The sequence below is a fragment of the Anolis carolinensis genome, chromosome 1 (genome assembly GCF_035594765.1).
Source record: "Anolis carolinensis isolate JA03-04 chromosome 1, rAnoCar3.1.pri, whole genome shotgun sequence".
Taxonomy (NCBI): Eukaryota; Metazoa; Chordata; class Lepidosauria; order Squamata; family Dactyloidae; genus Anolis; species Anolis carolinensis.
Genome location: NC_085841.1, coordinates 94,747,427 through 94,773,951, shown reverse-complemented (window position 1 = coordinate 94,773,951; position 26,525 = coordinate 94,747,427). Strand labels below are relative to the sequence as shown.

The 26,525-nt window shown below is 40.1% G+C and overlaps 1 protein-coding gene across 2 annotated transcripts in view; it reads right to left on the bottom strand.

The window, feature by feature from the left end:
- man1a1 (mannosidase alpha class 1A member 1) overlaps positions 1–26,310 on the bottom strand; it is a 63,136-nt gene extending 36,826 nt beyond the window's left edge. The window contains exons 1-3 of one of the 2 annotated variants that reach the window (XM_003215592.4): positions 25,409–26,310; positions 10,411–10,507; positions 4,203–4,318 (exon numbers count right to left, since the gene is read on the bottom strand). In XM_003215592.4, coding sequence (XP_003215640.1) covers positions 4,203–4,318; positions 10,411–10,507; positions 25,409–25,993 — 798 coding nt within the window. In that variant the 5' untranslated portion in view covers positions 25,994–26,310. Of the gene's footprint in view, positions 1–4,202; positions 4,319–6,255; positions 6,342–10,410; positions 10,508–25,408 lie in introns of those variants that run through there. The other variant, XM_062979405.1, reaches the window with a different exon arrangement.
- Between the last annotated feature and the right edge of the window lie 215 nt (positions 26,311–26,525).

The window sequence follows — 26,525 nt, the reverse complement described above, 5'->3', positions numbered from 1 at the left end:
CAATGCAGATTTTGAGAAGCTTACAAACAGAACATGGCGGTAATAAGCACTTATGTTGTTTCCTGAGTAAATCAGAGAACTGAATAAAGAACCAAAACCTAATTATTAGAATACACTAGAAGATAGGCTTCAAGTTTTTATCATATCAGAAGCAAATTGCGAATATATATAATGTATAAAAAACCACAAAGTTAAAAACTTGGCATTATACTAAATTTCCTTTGACCGTAAGCTGGACACTTTGAGTGCCCCTAGTGTCACTATAAGAAGGTCCTCCATTTGCTCTTCTCCACAGGCTTCAAGAAAGCAACATATTTAAACATTTTGGGCTAAACTCAATTGCTATTCCCAACTAGTATGGACCATAGAATCATAGAGTTGGAAGAGACTTCATGGGCCATCCAGTCCAACCCCCTGCCAAGAAGCAGGAAATCACATTCAAAGCACCCCCGACAGATGGCCACCCAGCCTCTGTTTAAAAGCCTCCAAAGAAGGAGCCTCCACCACAGTCCGGGGTAGAGAGTTCCACTGCCGAACAGCTCTCACAGTGAGGAAATTCTTCCTGATGTTCAGGTGGAATCTCCTTTCCTGTAGTTTGAAGCCATTGTTCTGCATCCTAGTCTGCAGGGTAGCAGAAAACAAGCTTGCTCCTTCCTCCCTATGACTTCCCCTCACATATTTGTACATGGCTATCATGTTTCCTCTCAGCCTTCTCTTCTGCAGGCTAAACATGCCCAGTTCTTTAAGCCGCTCCTCATAGGGCTTGTTCTCCAGACCTTTGATCATTTTAGTTGCCCTCCTCTGGACACATTCCAGCTTGTCAATATCTCCCTTCAACTGCGGTGCCCAGAATTGGACACAGTATTCCAGGTGTGGTCTGACTAAAGCAGAATAGAGGGGTGCATGACTTCCCTGGATCTAGAAACTATACTCCTATTGATGCAGGCCAAAATCCCGTTGGCTTTCTTAGCAGCCGCATCACATTGCTGGCTCATGTTTAACTTGTTCACAAGGACTCCAAGATCTTTTTCACAAGTACTGCTGTCTAGCCAGGCGTCCCCCATTCTGTATCTTTGCATTCCATTTTTTCTACCAAAATTAAGTATCTTGCATTTGTCCCTGTTGAACTTCATTTTGTTAGTTTCGGCCCATCTCTCTAGTCTGTTAAGATCGTTTTGAATTCTGCTCCTTTCTTCTGGAGTGTTGGCTATCCCTCCCAGTTTGGTGTCATCTGCAAACTTGATGATCATGCCTTCTAACCCTTCGTCTAAGTCGTTAATAAAGATGTTGAACAGAACTGGGCCCAGGACGGAACCCTGCAGCACTCCACTTGTGACTTCTTTCCAAGATGAAGACGATGCATTGGTGAGCACCCTTTGGTTTTATTTGCTTAGCCAATTACAGATCCACCTAACCGTAGTTTTGTCTAGCCCACATTTTACTAGTTCGTTTGCCAAAAGGTCTTGAGGGACTTTGTCGAAGGCCTTACTGAAATCTAGGTAGGCTACATCCACGGCACTCCCTGTATCGACCCAACTCGTAACTCTGTCAAAAAAAGAGATCAGATTAGTCTGGCATGACTTGTTTTTGGTAAATCCGTGTTGACTATTAGCAATGACTGCATTTGTTTCTAAGTGTTTGCAGACCACTTCCTTAATGATCTTTTCCAGAATCTTGCCTGGTATCGACATGAGGCTGACTGGACGGTAATTGTTTGGGTCGTTCTTTTTTCCCTTCTTGAAGATAGGGACCACATTTGCCCTCCTCCAATCTTCTGGGACTTCTCCTGTTCTCCAAGAACTCTCGAATATGATTGCCAATGGTTCTGAAATCACTTCAGCTAGTTCCTTCGATACTCTTGGATGTAGTTGATCTGGCCCTGGCAACATGAATTCGTTTAGAGCAGCCAGGTGTTCCTGGACAACTTGTTTCCCTATTTGGGGTTGGATTTCCCCTAATCTTTTGTCCATTTCATGTTGCTGAGGTTGAAGATGGCTTTCTTTTTGTGAGAAGACCGAGGCAAAGAAGGCATTAAGCAGTTCTGCCTTTTCCCTGTCCCCTGTCGCCATCACCCCATCTTCTCCTCGCAGAGGCCCTATCGCCTCCTTGTTCTTCCTTTTTCTACAAACGTAGGCAAAAAGGCCTTTTTGTTGTTTTTAATGTCCCTGGCAAGCCTGAGCTCATTTAGTGCTTTAGCCTTGCGAACATTTTCCCTGGAGGAGCTAGCTATACGTTTGAATTCTTCTTTGGTGATTTCTCCCCTTTTCCACTTCTTGTGCATGTCTCTTTTGAATCTTACCCCGGTTAGAAGTTCTTCGGACATCCATTCTGGCTTCTTCGCAGTAAGTCAAAAATTATATAAATTTCAATGACTCAATGGGTCAATGTGGGCTTAGCAACCGGCAATTAAGTTGTTGTCTTAATACTGCCATTATAGAAAAATGGGATGGAGGCAATTGCAATTGCCATTAAGGCAATTGCTCCTAGGTATCCAACCCATTGTTGTGAAACACATAATTCACCTTGAAGACACAAGCAATCAAATAGGCTTGTCAATGGCTAGAATGCAAGTAGCCTAGTTAACAGAATATAAACAAATCTCTTTGTTGTGCCTATTATGTGACAGTGAGTTTTTCAGTTATACAAATGCATCCATTACTACATCCCAACATGTAGTCTAGTAGTTATTCCATGCTGTGATGAATCTGTTGAGATCAGATTAAGAGAAAACAGCAGTGTAGCTCTCAGTTGCCTCCTGTGATACATTTGCCAGGCAATTCAAGGAGAAAATTGCTTGTATTTTCTCAGAAGTTAATGCCATGGTTATCACAGAATCTGTGTGGTTATGTTTTTTGGAAACATGTGGCAAGGAAGCACATTTGAGGCAACAAAATATGTATTGGCTAGTGTAATAACATGGCAAAAACTGCACATTTACATGGAACAATAAAAAAGAAAGATCAACTTTAAAAGAGACACTGAGGGGCAAGAAAAAAGGGACACAAAACAGAAATACACCCCCAGGCCTCCCTTCAACCTATACTCTTCCCTCTCAGTCTATCCCACTGACATACTTTTATGGGGATCTGCTGGAAGAGTTGCTCACGGTAGGCTGGCAAAGAGAGAGAAAGACACATTGAGTTCAAAGGGACCCTAAAGTTTAGCCAGACAAGGGAGGAAGAGCCAGGGGAGAGAGCGAGTCTGGCAGGCACCTTTTTCAACCATGGGACTGTACCAGCTTGGCCCGCAGCTGATGGCTCGCCTTCTTGGTGCTGTACAGCCAGCGCGGAGAGCTCCCCCTCCCCAATGCTGTCTTCCCGCTGAGGCTGCTTCCTCCTCCTCCCCCACTGCCTCCTTCCCTCTGACATCTCTCACTGCCCTCATGGGAGTAGCCCTCTGCAGAGCCCCTGTGATGCCCTTTATAAACCCAGGGGGCTCTCAGGGGAGGGGGCATCCAGCTGGGTTGCTTCTGCTGGACAGTCCCTCCCCTCAGTTACCTAAGAAAGTTGACCTGGATACAGGAGGTGAAAGAGCCCCCTCCTATGCGTGGGGTGGGTCTGACTCTGTGGAGCTGGAGCAGGAAGGAGGTGAAGCAAGGCAAAGCCAAGCATGGAGGGACACACTTTCCCACTCTGCATCCTGCGCAGAAGAACTGAAAGGGAGGGTTGCTATTATGAGGCCAGCGCCCTTCCAGCTTAAATATGGCAGCCACAGTGAGAGCTCCTCCTGGACTACGGGTCCACTTCCCAGAGTGGCCTGGCGGTGGGGGAACAGGAATGGGCTTTTTGCAATAAACCCCATCCTTCGCTTTTCCTGGGCTCGTAAGTCAGATCTTCGCTCATGTTGGAAGGGAAAAACAAGCTGGATAATAGCTCACATTTTAGAATGTTTTTATGAAGGTTGATGTAAGTTAATAATTTTTAATCTGATTTATAGTGTATTGTATAATTTTTATATGTGTGTTTATTGTAAGCTGCCCTGAGTCCCCTCTCGGGTGAGAAGAGCGGGTTATAAATGTTGTAATAAATAATAAATAAATAATATCTTGAAAAACTCATAAGTTGAGTCGCTCGTAAGTTGAGGCATCACTGTACATAGAATACCAATCATTTAATTGGCAGAAAACATGTCTATCCTTCCTCATGAAAAGACTTAAAATTTAGATCATAGTCACAGCAAAGGTCCATAAGAGCAATACTCACCACATTGAAATCAAGATTTTTCTCCACCCATTCTTTGGCTTCTTTAAATTCATCTTTCATTTCCATGATATATAGTGTGTCCAAGGCATCAACAATGGTTGCTCCTTGAATATTGCCTGAAAATAGCCATGAAAACAATCATTGATGTTAATTCTTCATTAGTTGGTGTCATGAGTTTCTATTGAAACAACTTTCATACATTTCTCTCCATATCATGAAGAGAAATTTTAATTCCATATGGTGGCTGGACTAATTTCCATAAAAGAGCACTGAGTGTACAGTTTAGAGCAGATCTGCACAACTTGTGCCCCCTCCAGTAAGTATCTTGTATGGCATGAAGAGGCTGTCACTGCATCATATAATCCTCACAGTAGAAGGGAGTAGAGGACAAAGGTTCTAGTCACACCTCCTTATCCTGTGAAGGGGAGGGGGGAGAGGCACGGGGTGAACTGGTGGGCATGTGCAGAGTTGTAGCCAATCAAGTTTGAGCATGGAAAGGGGAGAGAAGTGGCCTAAAGAAGTTTAGCCTATTTAAATTTTGACCTCTTACTACTGCTGAGTTCTGCAGGCCTGATTTAGAACATTATTTGCTCATATAAACTACATCTTTTACTCTTATCCCCTTGCAATTCCTTTTCATAAGTATCTTACATCAGTTCACATGTTAGCCATGCTAGATTTTAATTCTAGTTCAGTCTTATTATCTATGTCTGAGCTGTAATGTCAATTTATTTTAAATGTTAGTATACCACTATGATTTTGTATCTAGCATGACAAGGAAGTGGATTGCATCAATGATTTTAAAGGCTCAATATTTCAACTCTGACTCACATTGTTCATCCTTACTAGTAGAAAAATCCTTATGTATAAAAGTGTACTTATCTATTAATGAGATAAGTGCTGAAGTCATGTACAATATTGAATGTTCATACACAAATACTTTGCCTGCAATGTAAGATCTTTTAGTAGATCTAGAAGAATAGAAATGTGCTTTTATGAAAGCATAATCTACCTCGAATGTCTTCCATTGGCATGTGTAGAAATTATATGAAAGTCTTGAAGTCAATGCACATTAATGGACATAAATGGCCCTTATGTTTAATTAATTATAAAAGCAGAAATACTGAACATTTCAGGCATGTCCTATGTAAGACACACTGTTTTCTCTTTATCCACTATAAACTGAACAGTGACAAACTGAACTGGATAAGCTCTCAGTCACCGGATGTTAATTGCAAAACAAGCCCAACACTTACCTACAGGAAATGTGGTCTAGTATGTTTAGCTCATCTACATTCTTATAAATGAAAGAAAGGGCTGAATTTTGTCCAAATTGAGCAAAAAACATAAAATGTAACTATTCCAGTAAGAACAAACATAACGTATATACTTGAATATAAGCCGAGTTTTTCAGCTCTTTTTTAAGGCTGAAAAAGTCCCCTTCGGCTTATATTCAAGTCAAGCTATTAAGCTGGTGCGGGGTGGGCAGCTAAAGGAAAAGGACTCTGGCTCCGAGGCCAGCTGATCGCCATGCAGGGGGCCAAAGGAGGAGAAGTAGTGGCAGCACCTCCTCCTCCAGTCCCTTCCCACAGAAAGGAGGCAAACCTGCAGCCGCCATTCCCAGGAGCAAACTGGGAAGGAGAGAGGGAGAGGCCCCACAGTCAGAGAGGAGGAGGGGAAGGGAGGTAAAACACTGGGTGGAAGGAGGCAGTAAAGGGCAAGGAGGAAAACAATTGGGGGAGACGCAGATAAGGAGGGAACAAGGCAAAGAGGCCGCCAAATAATCAAGAATGAAAGCAAACAAGGGCCAAGCAGCCAGGGAAGAAGGCAGCAGCAAAAGTCAGAAGGTGGGCGGCAGCGTGGCCCTATGGATCAAGCTGGGCTTCTGGGAAGGGATGGGAGGGAGACAGAAGCTGCCCCCTCCCCCAAGCAGCACAGTCTCCCTTCGAAGACCAGCGCCCAGTGCCAGCCTCTTCCTCTTTCTCACTCCCCCCCCCCTCACTCTGCCAACAGTGAAGGCAGCCAGGCTACTTGAGAATCAAAACAAAGGCACCTCAGAGAAAGTCCTGTTGGAGAAACTTCTTTCTCCTGGTCTATCTCCGCTCTTAAAGATGCTGCAAAAGGAGGAAGAAAAAAAAGTCTCTCTCTCCCCCCCCCCCCCCTTTGCTTCTTTCCAAACTGAGTTCAGGCTTCAGTCAGGAGCGAGCTAGCCTTAAAGGGGCAATACCAATAACAGGAGCGTCTTCTTAAAAGTGAAATCTTAGAGTCAGCAGAGCCTCCTTTAAGGGAAATCTCCAATGCTGAAGAAGGAATGCACTCTGATACCAGCTCAATTGCAATAGATTCCGTACCATGTAATCATGGGAATTGTAGTTTTCAAGGTCCTTAGCCTTCCCTGCAGAAGTGAGCCAGTACCATGCCAAACTACAACTCCCAGTTTTCTGTCAGATTGTTTTGGATTTCAATTCCTACAATTCCTAACAGCCTACTGGTTGGGTTGCTGTGAGTTTTCCGGGCTGTATGGCCATGCTCTAGAAGCATTCTCTCCTGATGTTTCACCCACATCTGTGGCAGGCATCCCCAGAGATTGTGAGGTCTATTGGAAACTAGGCAAGTGGGGTTTATATATTTGTGGACTAATGTCCAGGGTGGGAGAAAGAACTCTTGTCTGTTGGAGCCAAGTGTGAATGTTGCAATTGTCCATTTTGATTAGCATTGAATAGCCTTGCAGCTTCAAAGCCTGGCTGCTTCCTGCCTGGGGGAACCCTTTGTTGGGAGGTGTTCGCTGGCCCTGATAGTTTCCTGTCTGTTCCTGGGTGTAGTTCTTTATTTATTGTCCTGATTTTGGAGTTTTTTTAATACTGGTGGCCAGATTGTGTTCATTTTCATGGTTTCCTCCTTTCTGTTAAAATTGTCCACATGCTTATGGATTTCAATGGCTTCTCTGTGTAGTCTGACATGGTGTCTGTTAGAGAAGTCCAGCATTTCTGTGTTCTCAAATACTGGCTGTTAGGAATTGTGGGAGTTGAAGTCCAAGGCCTGATTTAGATCCATCTCAAAAAGGGTATATTCACCAAGCCCTTTGGGTACGACCTTGGAAATATCTGGTTATTGTGCAAAATGTTATGAAGTGTTGGGTTTTGGAAGCTCCACAAGATGGCTTTAAGGAAATTTCTGCCCCCTCAGTCAAAGCATATACAGCCAAATTCAGTAAGCTTAAAATAATGTCTTAATCATGCATCCAGCTCCATAGCAGATTGTGATGGGAAAGGTCTGGAAAGTGCAGTATAGAGCAGGCATGAGCAAACTTAAGCCCTCCAGGTTGTTGTTGTTGTTGTTATTATTACTATTATTATTATTACTATTATTATTATTATATTTTATTTCTAACCTCTCCCTCCCCGAAAGGACTCAGGGCGGCTTCCAAATGCCAAGGCAAATATTCAGTGCCATATACGATCATAAAAACACAACACAATAAAATAGCAAATAAATCATAGTTAAAAGTGCATATAAAATAGACTCTATAGGGAGGATACATGATTGGATTTCAACTCCTACACCTTAGCTTTCTCTGCCAAAGAATGATGGTACCATAGCAAACTAAGCTCCCAAGATTCTGTAGCAGTGAGGCACCTTGGCTATTGCAAGAGATACATTAAGTCTTGGATATTAGGAAAGGCTAGCCTTCTTGGATATTGGGAGAGGAAAGAAGGAATGGGCTACCATCTTGAAAGGCATTCTTTTTCAAAGTCTCCATTTTATCCTGTTATAAATGGATCCCAATACTTCTGAAGTTATTGTTGATACTATATTGTTTTTGTTGACCCTCCTTTTCCCCTTACAGACCTAGTTTACTGTTTTTCTTTGATAAATATTCAAAACCATTTAACATACTGATGCCTCAATTAATGTAATTTTATTGGTATCTGTTTTTTATTTTGAAATTTACCAGTAGCTGCTCGGCTTATATTCAGGTCAGCTTATACTCAAGTATACATGGTAATTTTGTTATAAGCTTGCTGAATGGTACTATCCAACGTACACTCACAAGGAAATAGCTCCTACTGACTTACTAATAAGCCTGCATCATATTGGTCTCTATGTTTATTCCAACTATAAGGCAGCATTTCACCAAATCAAATAAAACCACTATTTCTTTTTCTGTAGCGGATAAAATTACTTGCTGCTCCAGTCAATGAGTGGGAACCAGAAAAATGCATCACTAAGTGGAACTTCACAGATGTTTAACAATTTATATATTAGATCTCTTGTGAAGACAAATACCATCTGTCTCCATTTGGTCATTCGCATACATCTTACATCATAATTCTTCTGAATAATATGAAACCAACTGAGGCAGGTCCTTTAAGAAACAAGCATATTTATTTGACATACCATAATTTACAGGGCAAAATAGGTTAATTTAATTTAAAATGAGCACAGTACAAATAGGATAATGTTATTTGATTTACCAATAAATCTTGGCACTAATTAAGCTTCCAGAAGGAAGTGTTATTGGATTTAAAATAGTTTTATAATATTAAATCAGCAGAAGCTATAAATACGAAATGTCAGTTTACAATTCCGGCAGGACATTTCACATAGTAAAGGATCCCATTTCTTAATTGTCTCGAAAAGCAAATAAACAGAACAGAGATATTCAGCGTCTGCTTCTTAAACTTTATCCACTTGCAGTCCCTTTCTGAAACATTTTTGCATAACCCCGGGTATATAGAATAGGCATAAAAACCAAACATTTCCTGATAAACTATCATTATTTGCAAGGCTTGCTAAACAGGCTGATTTTGCTTTATATGAAGTACATCCAAAGCATGTTCTGCCGAGTCCACTGGAAACACTGCATGTTGATGAATACTATTTAAAATTTCTAATAGACAGGGATCATGGATCACTTTAAGTGGCTAAGTTGTGTGCTGCAGCTATAAAATTAAGGAGTCAGATTGCAGATGGTTTTAGTGGCGTTTTAATCTACACATTTTAATATGTATTTTCACAAATTTGAAACAAGTGTCATGTGTAAAACATGCTTTAGACCCCATATGGATTGTATATACCATGTTTTAGACTTGTTGTGGATATGTTTTAAATATGAAGCCGATTATGTCGGTTGTGTATCTTGGACTTTCTGCTTTTAATGTTTTGAACCTCTGATTTTAATGTTTTAACATTTCAAACTTCTGGTCTGAGACCATAATAAATATCCAAGACTGTTGCCATCATATCATCATGGAGGAGCCACAGGATGTTCACAAATTTGTAAGGGCACCCGATTTTTTGGAAGATGGTCCAGAGAGAGGTGCGGTCCTCTAAGTTGAATGTCTTTGTGAGGTCAATGAATGCCATGTACAGAGATTGATTTTGTTCCCTGCATTTTTCTTGGAGCTGTCATGCAGTGAAGATCATGTTCACTGTTCCTCTGGAGGGGTGGAAGCCATTCTGGGATTCTGGGAGGGTGTCTTCTGAGACAGGTAGAAGGCGATTTGCAAGGATTCTTGTGAGGATTTTACCAGTGGAGGTTAGAAGGGAGATACCTCAATAGTTTCTAGTCTAGTCTTTTCTCCCTTTTTGAAAAAGGTGATGAAATCCACCCTCAAAATGTTAAGGCTAGGTGCCTCTTATCCAAACTGCTTGAGACAAGAAATGTCTTGGATTTAGGAATTTTTGTTGTTACGTAATGAGCTATCTTGGAGATTGGATCCAATTGTAAACATGAAAATCATTTATGTGCCAAAACACCTAATACACATAGCCTGAAGGTAATTTTATACATTGTATTTTAAATAATGTTGTGCATGAATCCAAGTTTGTATACAAAGTTGCTACTATTTTAGTCACCCACATGAACAATTTTGAAATATTTTGAATTTCAAGATAAAGAATACTCAACCTGTCATGTTTTATAGCATTTATTTGTTATTTTAATTCACTCATGGGATCCAAGGATGTATGAATGTAGAAAATGCCAGAAATAAAGAACTGAATGCTATGGCATGATATTTCCTGTATCTGAAGGACAAGGCTGTGACAAAGTATGCTGTTTTAATGTTTTCTTCTCCTAATAATAATCAACCATTTAAAGACAGCCATAACAGCTGGTTAAGAGCACACATGTTTCTATGTAATCTCTTACTTCAGAGCAGTAAATCAGTTGATGTCATTAAGCACAAAAGCACATATTACTTACCAAATAAATTGCTTGAGTGTCCTTGTTTTGATATGGGTTTCAGTTCATTTAATCCCCATGCGTAATGTTTATAATTATCCCAGGCGTGTTTCATCATCTGGTGGGAAATGAAAGCAGGATTATAATGTTGATTTAGCAGGAAACCACTATGATAAATACTAGCAGAAAATATACTGTGCACCAAAGATTCATGTGTTTAACTCAGTGGTTAATTAAATCCATATCATATCGTAGAAATAACATTTTAATATTAAACATTATTACAACAGCAGCAAGTTGCTGTTGTGATATATATTTTTAGTTATAATAATATGTCTGCTTTTATCCAATTCCTTTGTTAGTTAGGAATTTATAATATTTACCTATTAATTTTCATAATGATGTTTAGTTAAAAGGCTACTAATACCATTAAGAATTTTTCTTTAAAATAATAGGCTCTTAAAGATACTGCAGTAAAGCTCAATATTTATTCACTTACAACCTATGTTTGAAAAGTTACAGAAGGTAAATCCAAAGGCTGGCAGAGGTTGTACATTTTGTTGCCAACTAGCTATCTGAACTGGTTGGCTTAGGTGAAAAGAAGGTTGGGTACGAACACAGAATCAATGCTGATGGATATTTCCATTAAAACCCAAAGTTTAGTATAAAATATTGCTTGACCACACACTTTATCAAGTTGTGGAAGACATATATAGAGGCCCTCTAAGGGTAGCTACAAAAAACGTATTTTCATAATTGAAATATGATATTTTCAGATTTCCTAGCACCCACTTTCCAGGTCCCTTCCCCTGTTCCCTTTCAACTATTCTTAACCACTGAATGGGGCTGTGGTAGTTGGAATCCCAAACATCTAAAATGGCAGACTATGGAAGGGGATTTTACACTATTTCCAAATTACATATTTCAAAGGAACTTCACCGCAGGAGATCTTGGTGGGTCTTCACCTCCCTACTTTTGCCCATAAATTCCTACAAATGCCCCCATGCATTAGGGCATTTTTTTTTTTGGAGCTTCCTTCGCAGTTTTATATTGAGGACAGGTCTTTTTTTTCTTTTTTGAATTTAAGTGTTTATTTATAAAGTCATTTATGTACTTCCTTTGAGCACCTCCTCCATAAGTGCTCTTAAGGTGTCTTATAACAATAACACAAAATACAAGAAAGAAAATTGAGACTGTAGAAACAAAACAAAAAAACAGCACAATTAACAACACTGAAAACCTGGCAAAATATATATTGACTTCACTGCCGATATAAGAAAAAAACCCCCACTATTAACTATGGTGAGCATTACAATTATTGAAAGAAGATGGTTATATTGCATAACCCAAAGCAGAGTTATGCTGTTATGTATCTGGGTTAGAATCCTTGCATAATTTCCATTTAAAAAGGGCAAGAGAAGAAGAAAGAAAATTACAAATTTGAGAGTAAAAAATATACATGTTCAAATGTTAATTTTCATGCTGGATATCTGCTTCAGCCTTTATATCTTACCAGAGAATATACTTGCCTGCTTTTATATTGATAACAACAACAACAATTATTATTACCATCACTATGTCCACTTGAAAGTCCGAACCAAGTTCTCATCAATCACACAAAATTATTATTATTATTGATTAATGTGAAGCCAGTCCAGACGAGAGGCCTTTTTAAACAATAGGAAATGGGCTTTTCTTGTTCAAAAAGGCTTCTCTTGGGACTGAAATGGGAGGTAGTGGAGGTGTTGAAACATGACAAAATGTCCTAAACTCATCCTAGAGGGTCTTTGGGAGGCATTTTGGTTTGAAAAAAATTGACTACTGGAGGCTCAAAACAGTCTTTGAAGGCATATGTGCCCAGAGAGACCACACACATTGCCTACCCCAGTCTAGTCCAAGGTTGATGAAAGTATGGTCTATGGACAATACATGTCACCAAATTTTAAAAGGGTACTCTTCTGGGTGATTTTTTTTAAAGTGTACTAAGCATTAGCCTACATGTTGATATGAAAATATTGAAAGCTATTTTAGATTTTTTTTAAAATCATGTCATCTTTGTTCCTGTCATATTCAGGACCAAGAACATTTATTAACACCAACTTTTTTCAGCCTCTTTTTTGTACTGAGGTGGTACACAAGACAAAGATGTCAATTGCCTAATTTAATATTCAATTTGTGCTTGGAACTCTCAGCATGTGGTATCAGATAAAACTCTATGACCAATGGATTTGGATATGTTGATTCAGAACTGAAAAATGATATTTTGTAATGATATTTTATTGCTCATTTCAAAAATAAAGTCCTAATTAGAGGGAGAGGAATAATTGTTTTTTCTCTCCAATTGCTGCCAGTTAGAAGGCTAAGCTCCGCCCACCTTGTCTCCTAGCAAGCCACTCAGCCATTTAATGGCGCCCAGGGCCACTTCAATCAGGCCTCTTCCACACTGCCTATAAAATATAGATTATCTGATTTGAACTGGATTATATAGCAGGGTAGACTCAAGGCCCTTCCACACAGCTATATTATCCATTTATAATCTTATATTATCTGCTTTGAACTGGATAATCTTGAGTCCACACTGCCATATAATCCACTTCAGTGTGCATTTTATACAGCTGTGTAGAAGGAGCCTCATATCATCCAGTTCTAAGCAGATAATATAAGATTATAAATATACAGTAGAGTCTCACTTATCCAACATAAACACCCCGGCAGAATGTTGGATAAGTGAATATGTTGGATAATAAGAAGAGATTAAGGAAAACTCTATTAAACGTCAATTACATTATGATTTTACAAATTAAACACCAAAACATCATGTTATACAACAAATTTGACAGAAAAAGTAGTTCAATGTGCGGTAATGCTATGTAGTAATTACTGTATTTACGAATTTAGCACCAAAACATCACAACGTATTGAAAACATTGACTACAAAGCGGCCGACTGCATTGGATAATCCAGAACATTTGATAAGCGAATGTTGGATAAGTGAGACTCTACTGTAATATGAAATAATTACTGTGGTATAATAATACAGAACAATATAATCTCTAAAATCAGGACAGTAAATAAAGAGCAACACTCTGAAAGTAGGGAAACTGGGAATTCCAGAAAGTAAACAATCAGGGCCAGCTAACACTTCCCAACAAAGGATTCTCCTAGGCAGGAAGCAAACAGGCTTTGAAGCTGCTAGGCCATTAAATGCTAATCAAGGTGGCTAATTGCAGCATTCATACCTGCCACACGGAGACTATTAATTGCTATTCAAACTGGCCAACCAAGGATTCTGCAAGGTAGAAAGCGGCCAGGCTTGCAAGCAGCAAGGCTATTCAGTGCTATTCAACCTGGCCAACCAAGATTTCCCCTAGATAGAAAACCCCCAAGCTCTGAAGCCACGAGGCTACTACATCCCATTCAACCTGGCCTAGCAAGGATGCCCTATGTAGAAAGTGGCCAGGCTTTTAGGCTGCAAGACTATTCAATGCAGTTCAAGCTGGCCAAACAAGGATTCCCCTACTAAGGAAGTAGCCAGGCTCCAAAGCAGCTCACGAAACAAGGATTCCCATAAGAAGAAAACGGCCAGGCTTTAAGGCTGCAAGGCTATTCACTGCTATTCCACCTGGCCAACAAATGATTCCCATAAGGCACAGCAACGCGTAGCTAGGCAAAACTAGTTGCCTTCTAAATCAGTAAATTGTTAGAGATGTAATACTATGAATACTTCCTTAATTCATGTTTTGAGTTGTCCCATACTAGCCACATTTGAAACGGAAGGAATCACATGAGTAATTTTTTTTTTTGCAAAGTTCCTTGATAGTGACATGCGTGTTCTTTTCAATTATTATACCCTAATGTACTTCCACTGAACAGAAGTATTATATGGCTGAGCTTTAGAAACAGTATATTTTCTTTTTAGAATTGTATGTTAGATAAAAAAAACCCTAAATAAGAGCTATATACAGGTCTACAAAAAATATGTGCTCCTGGGAGTCATTTCTTTAATAGAAAATTTTGTACCAGAGAGAAATAAGATGAAAAGAGTAGTGATAAGGTCCTACATCAAAAAAAGAAGAGCAGTTCAACATTAATCAAACCAAACAGTATGCACATGTGAAATGGAATCAAATAAGTCAGGTAAATGTGTAAGTCAACAAAACCCTTTTTCCTTAGAACAACCTCTAATTTGATTTTGCTTTTCATTTTGGTGACCAAGCATACAGATTTATACATTGAAATGTGAGATAGGCTTATCTGTTTTATTTGTTCTGAAAATTTCGAGGTTTGAAACTTTTTTTACTGAATCATGAAGAGTAGTTCCATAAAGCAAAATAGTTTAGAAATCAGGCTCCATTGAGAAACTTCAGTAGACACTCAAGACAGATAAACTTCAGTAGACACTCATGGGGATTTGGTTAATCAATTAAAATTCATGAATAAACTAGGTATTTTAAAAACTGATTTGGGGGGGGGGGTTGAACCCTACCCCTACCCCCCCCCAGCTACAGCCCTGAATTCAACCACATCTCTCTTTTAAAAAGAAAATCTCCAAAGTCTTGATTTTGCCATTTGCCCAGCACTACACTGATGTGTACATACCCTGCTGTAAGCCTAACATTTCATATATCCTCAGGTCCTCTTTGGTACTTGATTGAGTTGTTCACTATTTTATGTAAGGGATACCACCACTGTATATGATGGGACTTGAAAATCCATGGATTTTGGTATCTTTGAGAGCTCCTGGAGCCAAACTTCAGCAGATTCCAAGTGTCCCTGGTATATAATTATCCATTATTTGTGACACAGTAAAGTATACCCATTTCCATCATGAAAAATTGGATAAACAATATGCTGGTGTGTTCATGAATTAGATTATTGATAAACGTAGTATAAATATTGAAGTACAAAAAAGTGTGTCCCAAGCACAGTCTGTATTATAGTAAGGGTTTTACTAAATTTATGATAGGTGAAAATAGAACTTTAATGCCTGTAAAATATCATTGAAGAAAACATTCTAAATTTCTGTTTTGGAGTCTCTTTGCAGCACTTTACAAGATTACATTTCTAAAAAGTTGTTAGGGAGAAAGGGAACATTCTACAGAAGATAGATATCAAATCATAAATATTTCATTGGTTTTTGGAGAACTTCTGGAAAAAAAGATGTGGTGGATGTGTCTTCCCCAGCAGGTAAACTAGAAAATAAGATTTAAAAAGTGACCTTTACTCTTTTGTAACTGTACTGGACAAAATACATTATGCAAACTTTTGAAACTCCGCTGATTTCTTCAGCAGGCAAAAGATGCTTAAAAAGTAACAGAGGAGAAAACAAGGGGCAGTCACAGGGCTAGGTTTTGCATCAGATGTTGTTTCAGTTGTAGTTCAGTTGTTTTGGAGAGATTTCCATGCCACTCTTCTTCTTGGTCATGTGAGACGAGGAACAAAGGACAATAAAAGAAAGTTGAAGTCAGCATGTTATGGTGATCTGAGCACTGGACTTCAACTCTGGAAACCAGTGTTTGAATCCCTACTCATAAAAATTCACTATGTGATTTTGGGCAGGTCACACTCTCTCAACCTCAGAAGAAGGCAGAGACAAAATCTCACTGAACTAATCTTCCCTAGAAAACACCGTGATCCTCCCTTGGGATTGCCATAACTGGGAAACTTGCAGGGACACAACTACTACATTAGCAACAGAACATTTTAGGAAGAGGGAGCTAATGCTTTGGGATTTCACTCTTTGAGGTTATTACCTGCACACAAAAAAGTAAAACCCTTTCATTTGGATTACAATGAACAAGATTTACATATAATAGCACATATAGGTTTCCCTAAATGTAGTAACACAGTTCCCTAACTAGGAAGGGAGCAGTTAGGTTTGCACAGGACAAGGGCAATCTGGATCCCAAGGAAAGTTGCTTTTCTGTTGTTGCCCTTTGCCTCTAGTTTCTACATGGCCAAGAAGGATCTTTGCCAGCACTGAGATCCCTTCAAAACAACTGAACCACACCAGAAACAAAATCTGATAGAAAATGTAGACCTATCACTGGAGTGACCAGAGGCTCAGTGTGTTAAAGCGCTGAGCTACTGAACTTGCAGACTGAAAGGTCCCACGTTCAATCCCGGGGAGTGGAGTGAGCACCCGCTGTTAGCTCCAGCTTCTGCCAACCTAGCAGTTTGAAAACATGCAAATGTGAGTAGATCAATAGGTACCACTCCAGCGGGAAGGTAATGGCATTCCATGTAGTCATGCCAGCCACATGACCTTGGAGGTGTCTACTGACAACGCCGGCTCTTCGGCTTAGAAATGGAGATGAGCACCAACCCCCAGAGTCGGACACAACTGGACTTAACGTCAGGGGAAACCTTTACCTTTACTATCACTTTACTATCATCACTTCTCCTTTATAATTTTTACAAAATCTTTTACCTGGTGAAGAATCCAGACAAGCTTCAAAAGCTTCCATGATGTATTTTGTGCATTTTGATTAGCCAATAAAAGCTACTTGTCTTTTGCTGGTTTTGTATTTTTATATTTCAATCATGTGATATTTAATAAAATAATAATCATATAGCTCTGTAAAATTAAACATATATGACTAGTGTGAATGTACAATTAAAATGTTGAAAGTCTGATGTTAATACTGAAACTTTACTTTTCATCTTGAAAACCTACATGTGCATTTCTCAGAGCTGCAGATGGGTGGAGAACGAGAACCACATAAGCAAGTCCTAAGCTGTCTTTTACACAACAGACCTGGCAATGCTACATTTCACTGATTATTCAGCAGTAACCTATGTTAGAGCTGGAAATGCAGAATCAGGAAATAGCTTTATCACATGGTCTACATGTGCATTTTAGTCTATGATAGCCTATGCCAAATGCTTAGGATAATATTTGTTTTCTCTAATTATGTAATCTCAGGCTGTCAGATTTGATGCAGGTTGGAGTTTTCCATTTCCATAATTTCAGATGCTATTTTATGTTCCTTTCTTAACCTCTATGAAATTTTAATCATAAGGTATTTGTATGCTATAGGGAACAGGAAATAGCTAATAATGAAATTTAGACATGTGCAACATGATATTATTCATGAACAGAAACAGATCCAGAAAGTACAAAGTGGATTTCTCCCAACTATATGCAAACAGGATTTCTGCCTTGATTTATTAAAGCATTACAGGATTTAATGATATTACTGTATTATTTTATTTATCAGCTTTCTATTGAGAAAGGTTTTAGGCACAAAAAAAGCAATTTGATTTGACTATAGTACTTCTAGAGATCTTCAATGAGCAATTCAACAAAGTTAAAATCTTACTAAGTGATTATACCAATCCTGCTCATACCATTTTGCTCTGACTACAACTAATTTAGGTTCATATTGTGAACTTAAGAGCATAATGTTATTGTTGTATGAACTCGGTTTTTAACCTTCTCAAAAATAAACTACAAATTAACTTCTTTTAGTAATTCCCAGCACCTAAAATGGAGCAATTCATTTAAAAATAAAAAAGAATTGGAGTGTCATCCTTGGGAAACCAGTTATAAAAGATTGGGTTTGCACTATTTGTGACATAACTTTTTTGATTTAAATTGGAGAATCCACTGCAGCATATGATGCAGTAACATATATTAAACTGTATGGTAACCAATTTCTATAAGAGTGCCCATCAACATGTAGCACAGCAGATTTTCACTCATGCTATATGGATGGCTATAGAATATTTATCTAGCTATCTTGCTTTTGCTGCCAGAAGCACTTCTTTATGCTTCAGAAGGTGTAATATACAACACTGCTCTTTGAGAACATTACCAAGAAGCTACACTGAAGTCAGCAAGGATTTTTAAGTACAGGCAGTCCCCGAGTTATAAACATCTGACTTACAAATTACTCATTGTTAAGAACGGAGTGGGGATGAGACAACAGAGATTGAGAGAACTCTACCCCTTGGAAGGGAAATTAACCCCTGAAAGAGTTATCATTGGGAAAAGGTGTCTCCACTGAAGTTTTAACATGAATCCTTGTTTCCATAACAAGCTAAATTTTTCCAAAATTCTATGATCACAGGGACAGAAAGTGAGGTGAAATCTTTTGAACTGCGGAACAGACCGCAAAACAAACTCCACAGGGATGTTAACCCATCCCTATGATATCCAAAGCTTTTATATATGTGGCTGGAGTTATACTTTGAAAAGTACCTGTTCTGACATAAATATTCAACTTAAGAACAAACCTACAGAACCTATCTTGTTTGTAATTTGAGGACTGCCTGTAGTCATGTACTGAGTAAAACTGTCAAGAAACATTCATTAAGTCAGGAGTCATACAGTTGCATGGTTTCTTTGGTTGCTTAAAAAGACAACATACAACATGGCTATCATGAAACAACACAAGACTAACCAGAGTGCTGCTTCTAAAGCAATCTATGCTATAAGTTGCTTTATTTTTCTTAAGGTTAACAAAGTTCATACTGGCAAGCTAAACCCTGATACAATCTTTGATACAAGATACAACTTTTAAAAGGATAGGTATAGGCAACAATTTAATGTATACAGTACTATTATGCCATGTAGCAAGTTTGTAACAGGAGAAAGGTGAAAGTTTGCAGAGAATGTTAAGACAACCCCTCTGTTATAGAGTCAGGACATTATACAGGTCCCAAACCCTAAAGCAGTTTTTAGAATATCCATTTCCTGTTCTGCTACCATAATAAGGAAAACAATATTTCTGGAAAAAACAAACAAAAAACAAAACCCATTTAAATAGCTTAACTGTAAGATTTAGGAAGTTATGAAGACTATCTGCAAATGTTCTAATTTTGAAGCAAAAAGTTTTTAGAGAAGAGTGATTAGATCCATGTAAGAATGAACAATTGATATTGCTTAACTTTGGAGTTTAAATAAAACAATTAAAAAGGACTGTGATTGTTAAACTTCACTAGAACAATAAAACAGATATATGAAGTATTATTTTGATCCCTTTTGTTTCTGTTAGACTTATTTTCCATGTAGATGCAGATAAGATTTTAGCCTAGGCACACTCATCTAGAAAAATCCCATAAAGCTATAAGTGAAAAACTTTTGGTCTTCCAGATGTGGTTCGTCTCCAGTTCCCATAATGTCTTAACATTAACCATGACAATTGAGATAGACAGGAGCTAGATAGAGCCCAACATCTAGTTAGCCATAATTTCCCACCATTGCATTTAGCTTAAGTGAGATTTCTAAAGGAAAACCAACTGGATTTTTAAAATGTAAAGCATATGCCCTACCAGAGTTACAAACCCTTTCTTTTAACCCTTACATAAGACTAATATGTAAGGATATAGTTCTATTGTATTACTTACAAGATTATGTAATTTGTAATTGAGCATACAAATTACTCTTTTGGCAATTTTGAAATGGAGAAAAAGAAAAATAAGATTTTGTAAACTGGATCTATTTCATCAGATGTATTAAACTTCTTTATTTCAGTAGTCTTGGAGGTGCTATAAGATCCCTTTGAATATTGATCCAGACTAACACATCTAAGTCTTTGAATACTAATTGCATGGATATTGAAATCATCCAGCCAATACATAGTTTTCAAATGTTCTAATTTGCATGGAGCCTCAACAGAGCACTGCACTGGCCAAACACCATTTTAAGTGTTAAAAATGTATGCTAACAAACATAACAAAGATTGGGAGGAGAATGACATCAGATGGATCAAGGTTCCAGCAGAATCCTAAAGCTATTGAATGTTCTGCAACAAGTTCACCACTATATGACATCAGAAAAATCCTAACCCACAATTTATGTTGGTCTCTTTCAAAACACCATTACAGAATCATCAGAACTATCCAATGTGACAATCTTAACTATAAGCCTCTATGCTTCCTGTCAGTAGTTGGGTTAGTCAGTTTTGGTGTTGGTTTCCTTAGTACAATAGAAGGAATGCAAGGGATATAGAAGAGTGGACCCCCGCCCCCCAACATGGGTGATTTTTCAACCTATCCCTCACCCTACCCCACAGCTGCCCAGAAGGCAGGTGAACACAGGGAAAGTACTGTTCTCCAGGGATATCTTGTCACTACAGTTTGACAAATGAAATCCAGAGTTCAGTGTGAACAGTTTTCACAGTGCCACTGTTGTCTTCTTCCTCATTCTCCCCCTTTTTCATGTATAACAAACATAACACTAAATGTCTGCAGTATAATCTAAGTGGGTGCATGATCCCAGTAGGTGTTCTAATGATTTCATTTATTTGTACAGCACCAATGCTTTACAAGTAAAAGAACAACAAAATAGTTCCCTGCTCTCAGGTTTACAACTGAATTACTGATACAGGAAGAACTGTTACACCAAATTTTAAATACATTTATAATATGGTGTTTGGTTACTCTGTTTCTAAATAATATACGTTTTACAAATCAAATCAAAGAATAACCAAGATAATGGCAACAGTTATCAGAAAGGGCAGTGTCCTTTCTGACTGACTCCAAAAGCTTTGAAAGTAGCTTTAATTTTATTTCTGCAACAGTCTGAAACAGAAGCTTGAACAAGTACTTTGCTCTTATCAAACAAAAATGTAGCACAGGTAGAACATCACAGACCCATGAAATCAGACTCTTGTAATTACAAGCCTGACATGTCAGCCAAATGGTTACTGATAACAGCAGACGCTTTGATCTTAAATTTAATTAGATGATTTATTGAGCGATTCAGCCTAATAAGGGTAACTTAACACAAAGATTAGGAAATGCAAGCAATTCAGTATCAAAAAAAGTTTTTTAAAAAAACCTCAAGCAGGCAGGCACACAACTAGAGATAGGGTTAGGCTGAATCAATTACCATTGCTGCATGCAAATACCAGCACATTTTCATTAAAGCTCTTTAGTTCTTTCAGATTCAGAAATCCCGCATCCCAGAGACCAAAGCTGAGTGTATAAAACCTCCACAAACACAGATTTGCAGTTATGTTGGTCAGAGCCAGCCACTTGAATCATCCAAGACTCCGTACATCTACTCTGGTTTCAACCAAACCTACTACACCAGTTTTGACCCGTCTTGAGGCTGAAACAATAGCACACAAGGACACACATTCAATTGACCACATTGCTATGATGTTTTGCTATATCCATTTTAGGTGAACTAAAAATGCTGCCCAGAGTCCCCTATTGGGTGAGAAGGGTGGGATACAAGTACTTTAAATAAATAAATAAACTAACTGGAAGTTTGTCTACCAGATTTGTGCTAATTCAGAGATCATTCCACATGTTAAAAATGGGAAGTGGCTAATGTATAGGATGTAGCAGTTATATATTTAACCCTAACATGGCAGTCGCTTCCATAATTAGTGTGGATTAATGCTAATTTCCCTTGACTGGATATACAACATTGTCAGAGTCTATTTGTATATTTCTAAAGAACAATACTTCACATACAATAATTGTGCTAGATAGTTGAAAAGTTTTAAAAGTTTATCAACATGCAAGTGAAGAGCTAGCAGTATGTTATCCATAATACAATGTTTAGTAAATGATTGAGAGAGAATTCCACCCTCAGTTCTCCAACTTAAGGACCTGCTTATGGCTTAGTGGATACAATCCCTGTTATATTTCTCTAAATAGCAGAAAAAGGTTATCCAAGTACTAGAAGGGGATGAACAGAATTCTCTCCAACACTAGAAAGTACACAGATGTATAGAGCTTGTTTAATATAATCATAACTGAAAATATAATATCAATACAATATAATCATAACTGAAAAGATTCCCCAATTTTAAAATGCATTGTTATTAGCATTGTACATCCATGTCCATATGCATTCAGTGTAGTTAATGCAAGTTATGTCTGATAAAACTAAATGAGCTATATAATATAAATGTATAGTAGAATCTCACTTATCCAACATAAACGGGCTGGCAGAACGTTGGATAAGCAAATATGTTGGATAATAAGGAGATAATAAGAACAAGCCTATTAAACATCAAAATAGGTTATGATTTTACAAATTTAGCACCAAAACATCATGTTATACAACAAATTTGACAGAAAAAGTAGTTCATTACACAATAATGCTATGTAGTAATTACTGTATTTACGAATTTAGCACCAAAATATCATGATATATTGAAAACATTGACTACAAAAATGTGTTGGATAATCCAGAACGTTGGATAAGTGAGTGTTGGATAAGTGAGACTCTACTGTATTTAGTTTAGAAAATTACATAATCGACTTTCCTGTCTTTATCCTATCCCATGCCTACTACGTTTTTGGTTTTAAGCACTGAGATCTCAAGTAGCACTTGAACAAAAATAACTTCTGGCAGAAAATCCTGAGATCCCTTTTCCTCAGCATATTCTGAGAGTGGCAAAGTTCAACACGACTGAGGAGAAAAAGACTACCCCCCTTCTAAAGCGTGAGGCATCAAGTTTCACCCAAGTTGTTACTCCCAGGCTCTAAAGCATTTGGAGCATCACAGCTCTCTGTAATTTGTCTCACACCTCAACCTTGGAGAAGACTGACTGGGTCAACCCACCTTTTGGAAGGCTGCCCAGACAGTGAACTCTAGGAAGCCCTGGAGTGCAAGGAGTGACACGTGTCCTTCTCTTTTTGTCAGTGGAAGTTCCTGCCCAGTCAAAAGGCACTGCGGACCACACCCGAGAAAGGGAAGAGGCAAAAGGAAATAAATATCCAGGCAGTCCCAAATTTAAAAAAAACATCCCATTTACAAATGATTCACAGTTAAGAAATGGGGTGAGAAACAGAAAGTGAGAGAAATCTATCCCTCTGACGGGAAATTCACTCCTGAAAGTTATCATGGGGAAAGGGGTCTATACTGAAGCTTTCTCACCAATCCTTGTTTCCACAACAATACAAATTTGTCAACATCCAATGATCACAGGGACAGAAAGTGAGGGGAAATCTTCTGAACAGGGACACGGACAGCAAAACAAATACCACAGGTGTGTTAACCTTCCTTCCCTTTGCTATCCAAAGCTAGCTAGCTAGCTAGCTAGTATACACCTGATCTGACTTACATACAAATTCAACTTAAGAACAAACCTACAGAACCTATCTTGTTCATAACTTGGGGAACATCCCAGACCCAAATTAAAAAGCCATACAGCCATTATTATTTATTTTATTTGAGTTGATTTTTACCCTGCTTTTCTCCCATACCAAGGCAAGATTCAAAGTGGCTAACAATACAATAAGAACATACAAAGTAAAATTTAAAACAGATTAATACCCGATAAATTCCCTTTAGCAACCTAGATCCAGGGAAGTCATGCTATTCCTCTATTCTGCTTTGGTCAGACCACATCTGGAATACTGTGTCCAATTCTGGGCACCACAATTTAAGAGGGATGTTGATAAACTGGAATGTGTCCAGAGGAGGGCGACTAATATGATCAATGGTCTGGAGAACAAGTCCCATGAGAAGTGGCTTAAAGAGCTGGGCATGTTTAGCCTGCAGAAGAGAAGGCTGAGAAGAGACATGATAGCTATGTATAAATGTGAGGGGAAGTCATAGGGAGGAAGGAGCAAGCTTGTTTTCTGCTACCCTGGAGACTAGGACATGGAATAATGACTTCAAACTACAGGAAAGGAGATTCCACCTGAACATTACGAAGAACTCAGCTTTGAGTTGCTCCGAGTCCCCCTTCGGGCTGAGAAGGACAAGGTATAAATACAGTGAATAAATAAATAAGAACTTCCTAACTGTGAGAGCCGTTCAGCAGTAGAACTCTCTGCCCCGGAGTGTGGTGGAGGCTCCATCTTTGGAGGCTTTTAAACAGAGGCTGGCCGGCCAACTATCGGGGGTGCTTTGAATGTGATTTTCCTGCTCTTGGTGGGGAGTTCGACTGGATGGCCCAGGAAATCTCTTCCAACTCTACTATTCTATGATTCTATGACAGTGTCCCAAGAAACTATAATGTGCTATTATTATAGCACCATGTCCCTTGTGCAAAGACAAAGTTCAGGAAGTGTAATAAAATTTTGCCATGTTTCTATGACAGAACCAATTAGGAAATGACATTTATCACCCAGGAACAGAAATCATAGTACACCATCAAATCACTCCTGACAGATGGCCATCAGCTTCTGAAACCCTATTTACAAAGATAATATGTATTTAAAACCATTACATATAGCAAGTGGAACTAATCAGAAAGGAGCGAAGCACACAAATCCAAGGAGGTGACCATGTGTACAAATATATAGTAGAATTCATGCAGTTTGACGTTTACCTGTTTGGCTCAGTACTATGGGACAATGGGAGTTGTGGTATTACTAGGTCTTTTAGTTTTCTCTGCCAAAAAGTGCTGGTGTCCCACGATACTACATGGGGCCACAAAGTAGAGTCCATGACATGCGAGTGTGGAAAAGAGCAAACCACAAAGCACCTTCTATGATGTAGCCTGAGCCCTGCCACATGCACAGTGACACCAGAGGCACTTCCAAGTGGCCAGCTTCTGGGCAAAGGACATTTAGTATAATGCTGAGTTTTCAACTTTGTTTGCGGTTTTTAAAATTGTATTCTCAACTCGCATCTGACACAATAACTAAAATAAATAAATAACCACACTACAATTCCCATTATACCAGAGGGCTGCCAAAGCAGTGTCAAACTATGTTCCTTTGACAGTGCAGAGGCACCTTTGGAGAGAAGCAGACTCTTCAGGGTGGATTTACACCAAGCATGGGTAAACTTGGGCCCTCCAGGTGTTTGGGACTTCAACTCCCACCATTTCTAACAGCCTTGGGCCCTTTACTTTTCTCACTCAGCCGCTTAAGCAGCTGAGGGAGAAAAGTAAAAGGCCCGAGGCTATTAGGAATGGTGGGAGTTGAAGTCCCAAACACCTGGAGGGCCCACGTTTGCCCATGTCTGATCTATACTGTAGAATGTGGAGGGCCCAAGTTTGCCCATGCCTGAACTGCAGTTTGACATCACTTGAACTGCTTGGCTGAAAGGTAGGGAATCCTGGGATTTGTAGTTTGTCAGTGTCTCGGGGCTACCCACCTCCTTGATCTTGTCCCTCTTCTGGCGGGCGGCGGGGTCGGGCGGCTCCCCTCCCACGGCGCCCACGGGTTTGCGGAAGGGCAGCTCGGGCAGGCCGTCCTTTGCTCCGCTCCTGCCCACCCGGTCCTGGAGGAGGAGGAACTTCTCCTTGTCCCGGTGGATGTCGCTGCGGATCTCGTCGGGCTGCTTCTGGAGGGTTTCTTTGGCCTCCCGCAGCGCGCGCTCGTGGTCCTCGCGGATCTTGGCCAAGTTGGCGTTGGCGTCGCTGCTGCTGCTGAGGCCCCCTCCGGCGGGCGGCAAAGGAGGCAAAGGCGGCGGGTGCTGCTGCTGGGGCGGCGGGCGGGAGTGGAACAAGACGCCGCTGAGGAGCTTGGGCGAGTCCGGCAGGAAGAAGATGGCCCCGAAGCAAAGCGTGATGAAGGCGCTGAAGACCAGGAGCAGGACGAACTTCTCCGTGAGGCGGAAGGCGCTAGGGCCCGGGGCTTTCCGCGCCCCGCCGGGGGCCCCTCCGCCTAAGGAGGCGCCCAAGGAGGCGCCGGGCCCCGAGGGGCTGCCGAAGAGCGGCAACAGGCTGACGGCAGGCATGGCCCGCGCCGCCGCCTTCCCCCGTCACGGCAGCGCCCCCTGCAGGCCGGCCGCAGCCGCGGGGCAAAGAGCGCCCGCAGCGGCAGCCTCAGCGGCTCGCTGGCGCCTCCCTTCAGGCGGCCGAGAACTTTCCCGCTTCGGCCTCTCCCCTCAGGGCTTCTCCGGCCCCTCCTCCGTCAGCTCCTCTGGCCGGACTCGCTGCCCATCTCATAATCCTCACTTTCCGGCTTCTTTTCCTCTCCCTCTTCCTCTCAGACCGCTCCGGCTCCGACGCCACCGAGCGCGGGACTGAGGCAGCCTCGAGAGTAGAGGCGAAAGTCAAGGAAAGGGAGCGGGCGCGAGGAAAGGGGCGGGGCTTGGTTCGCGGCACGGGGGAAGCAGCGGGTTGGACCAATCGGGGAGTGGGCGGGGCCGGAGGAGGAGATGGAGATGATGCTAATGAGGCTTACGGGAAAGAGGAAGGAGAGCGAGGAGGGGGCGGGGCATTCCGTTGATTTTTTTAAAAAGGCGGAGCATTCAGAATAGGGGCGGG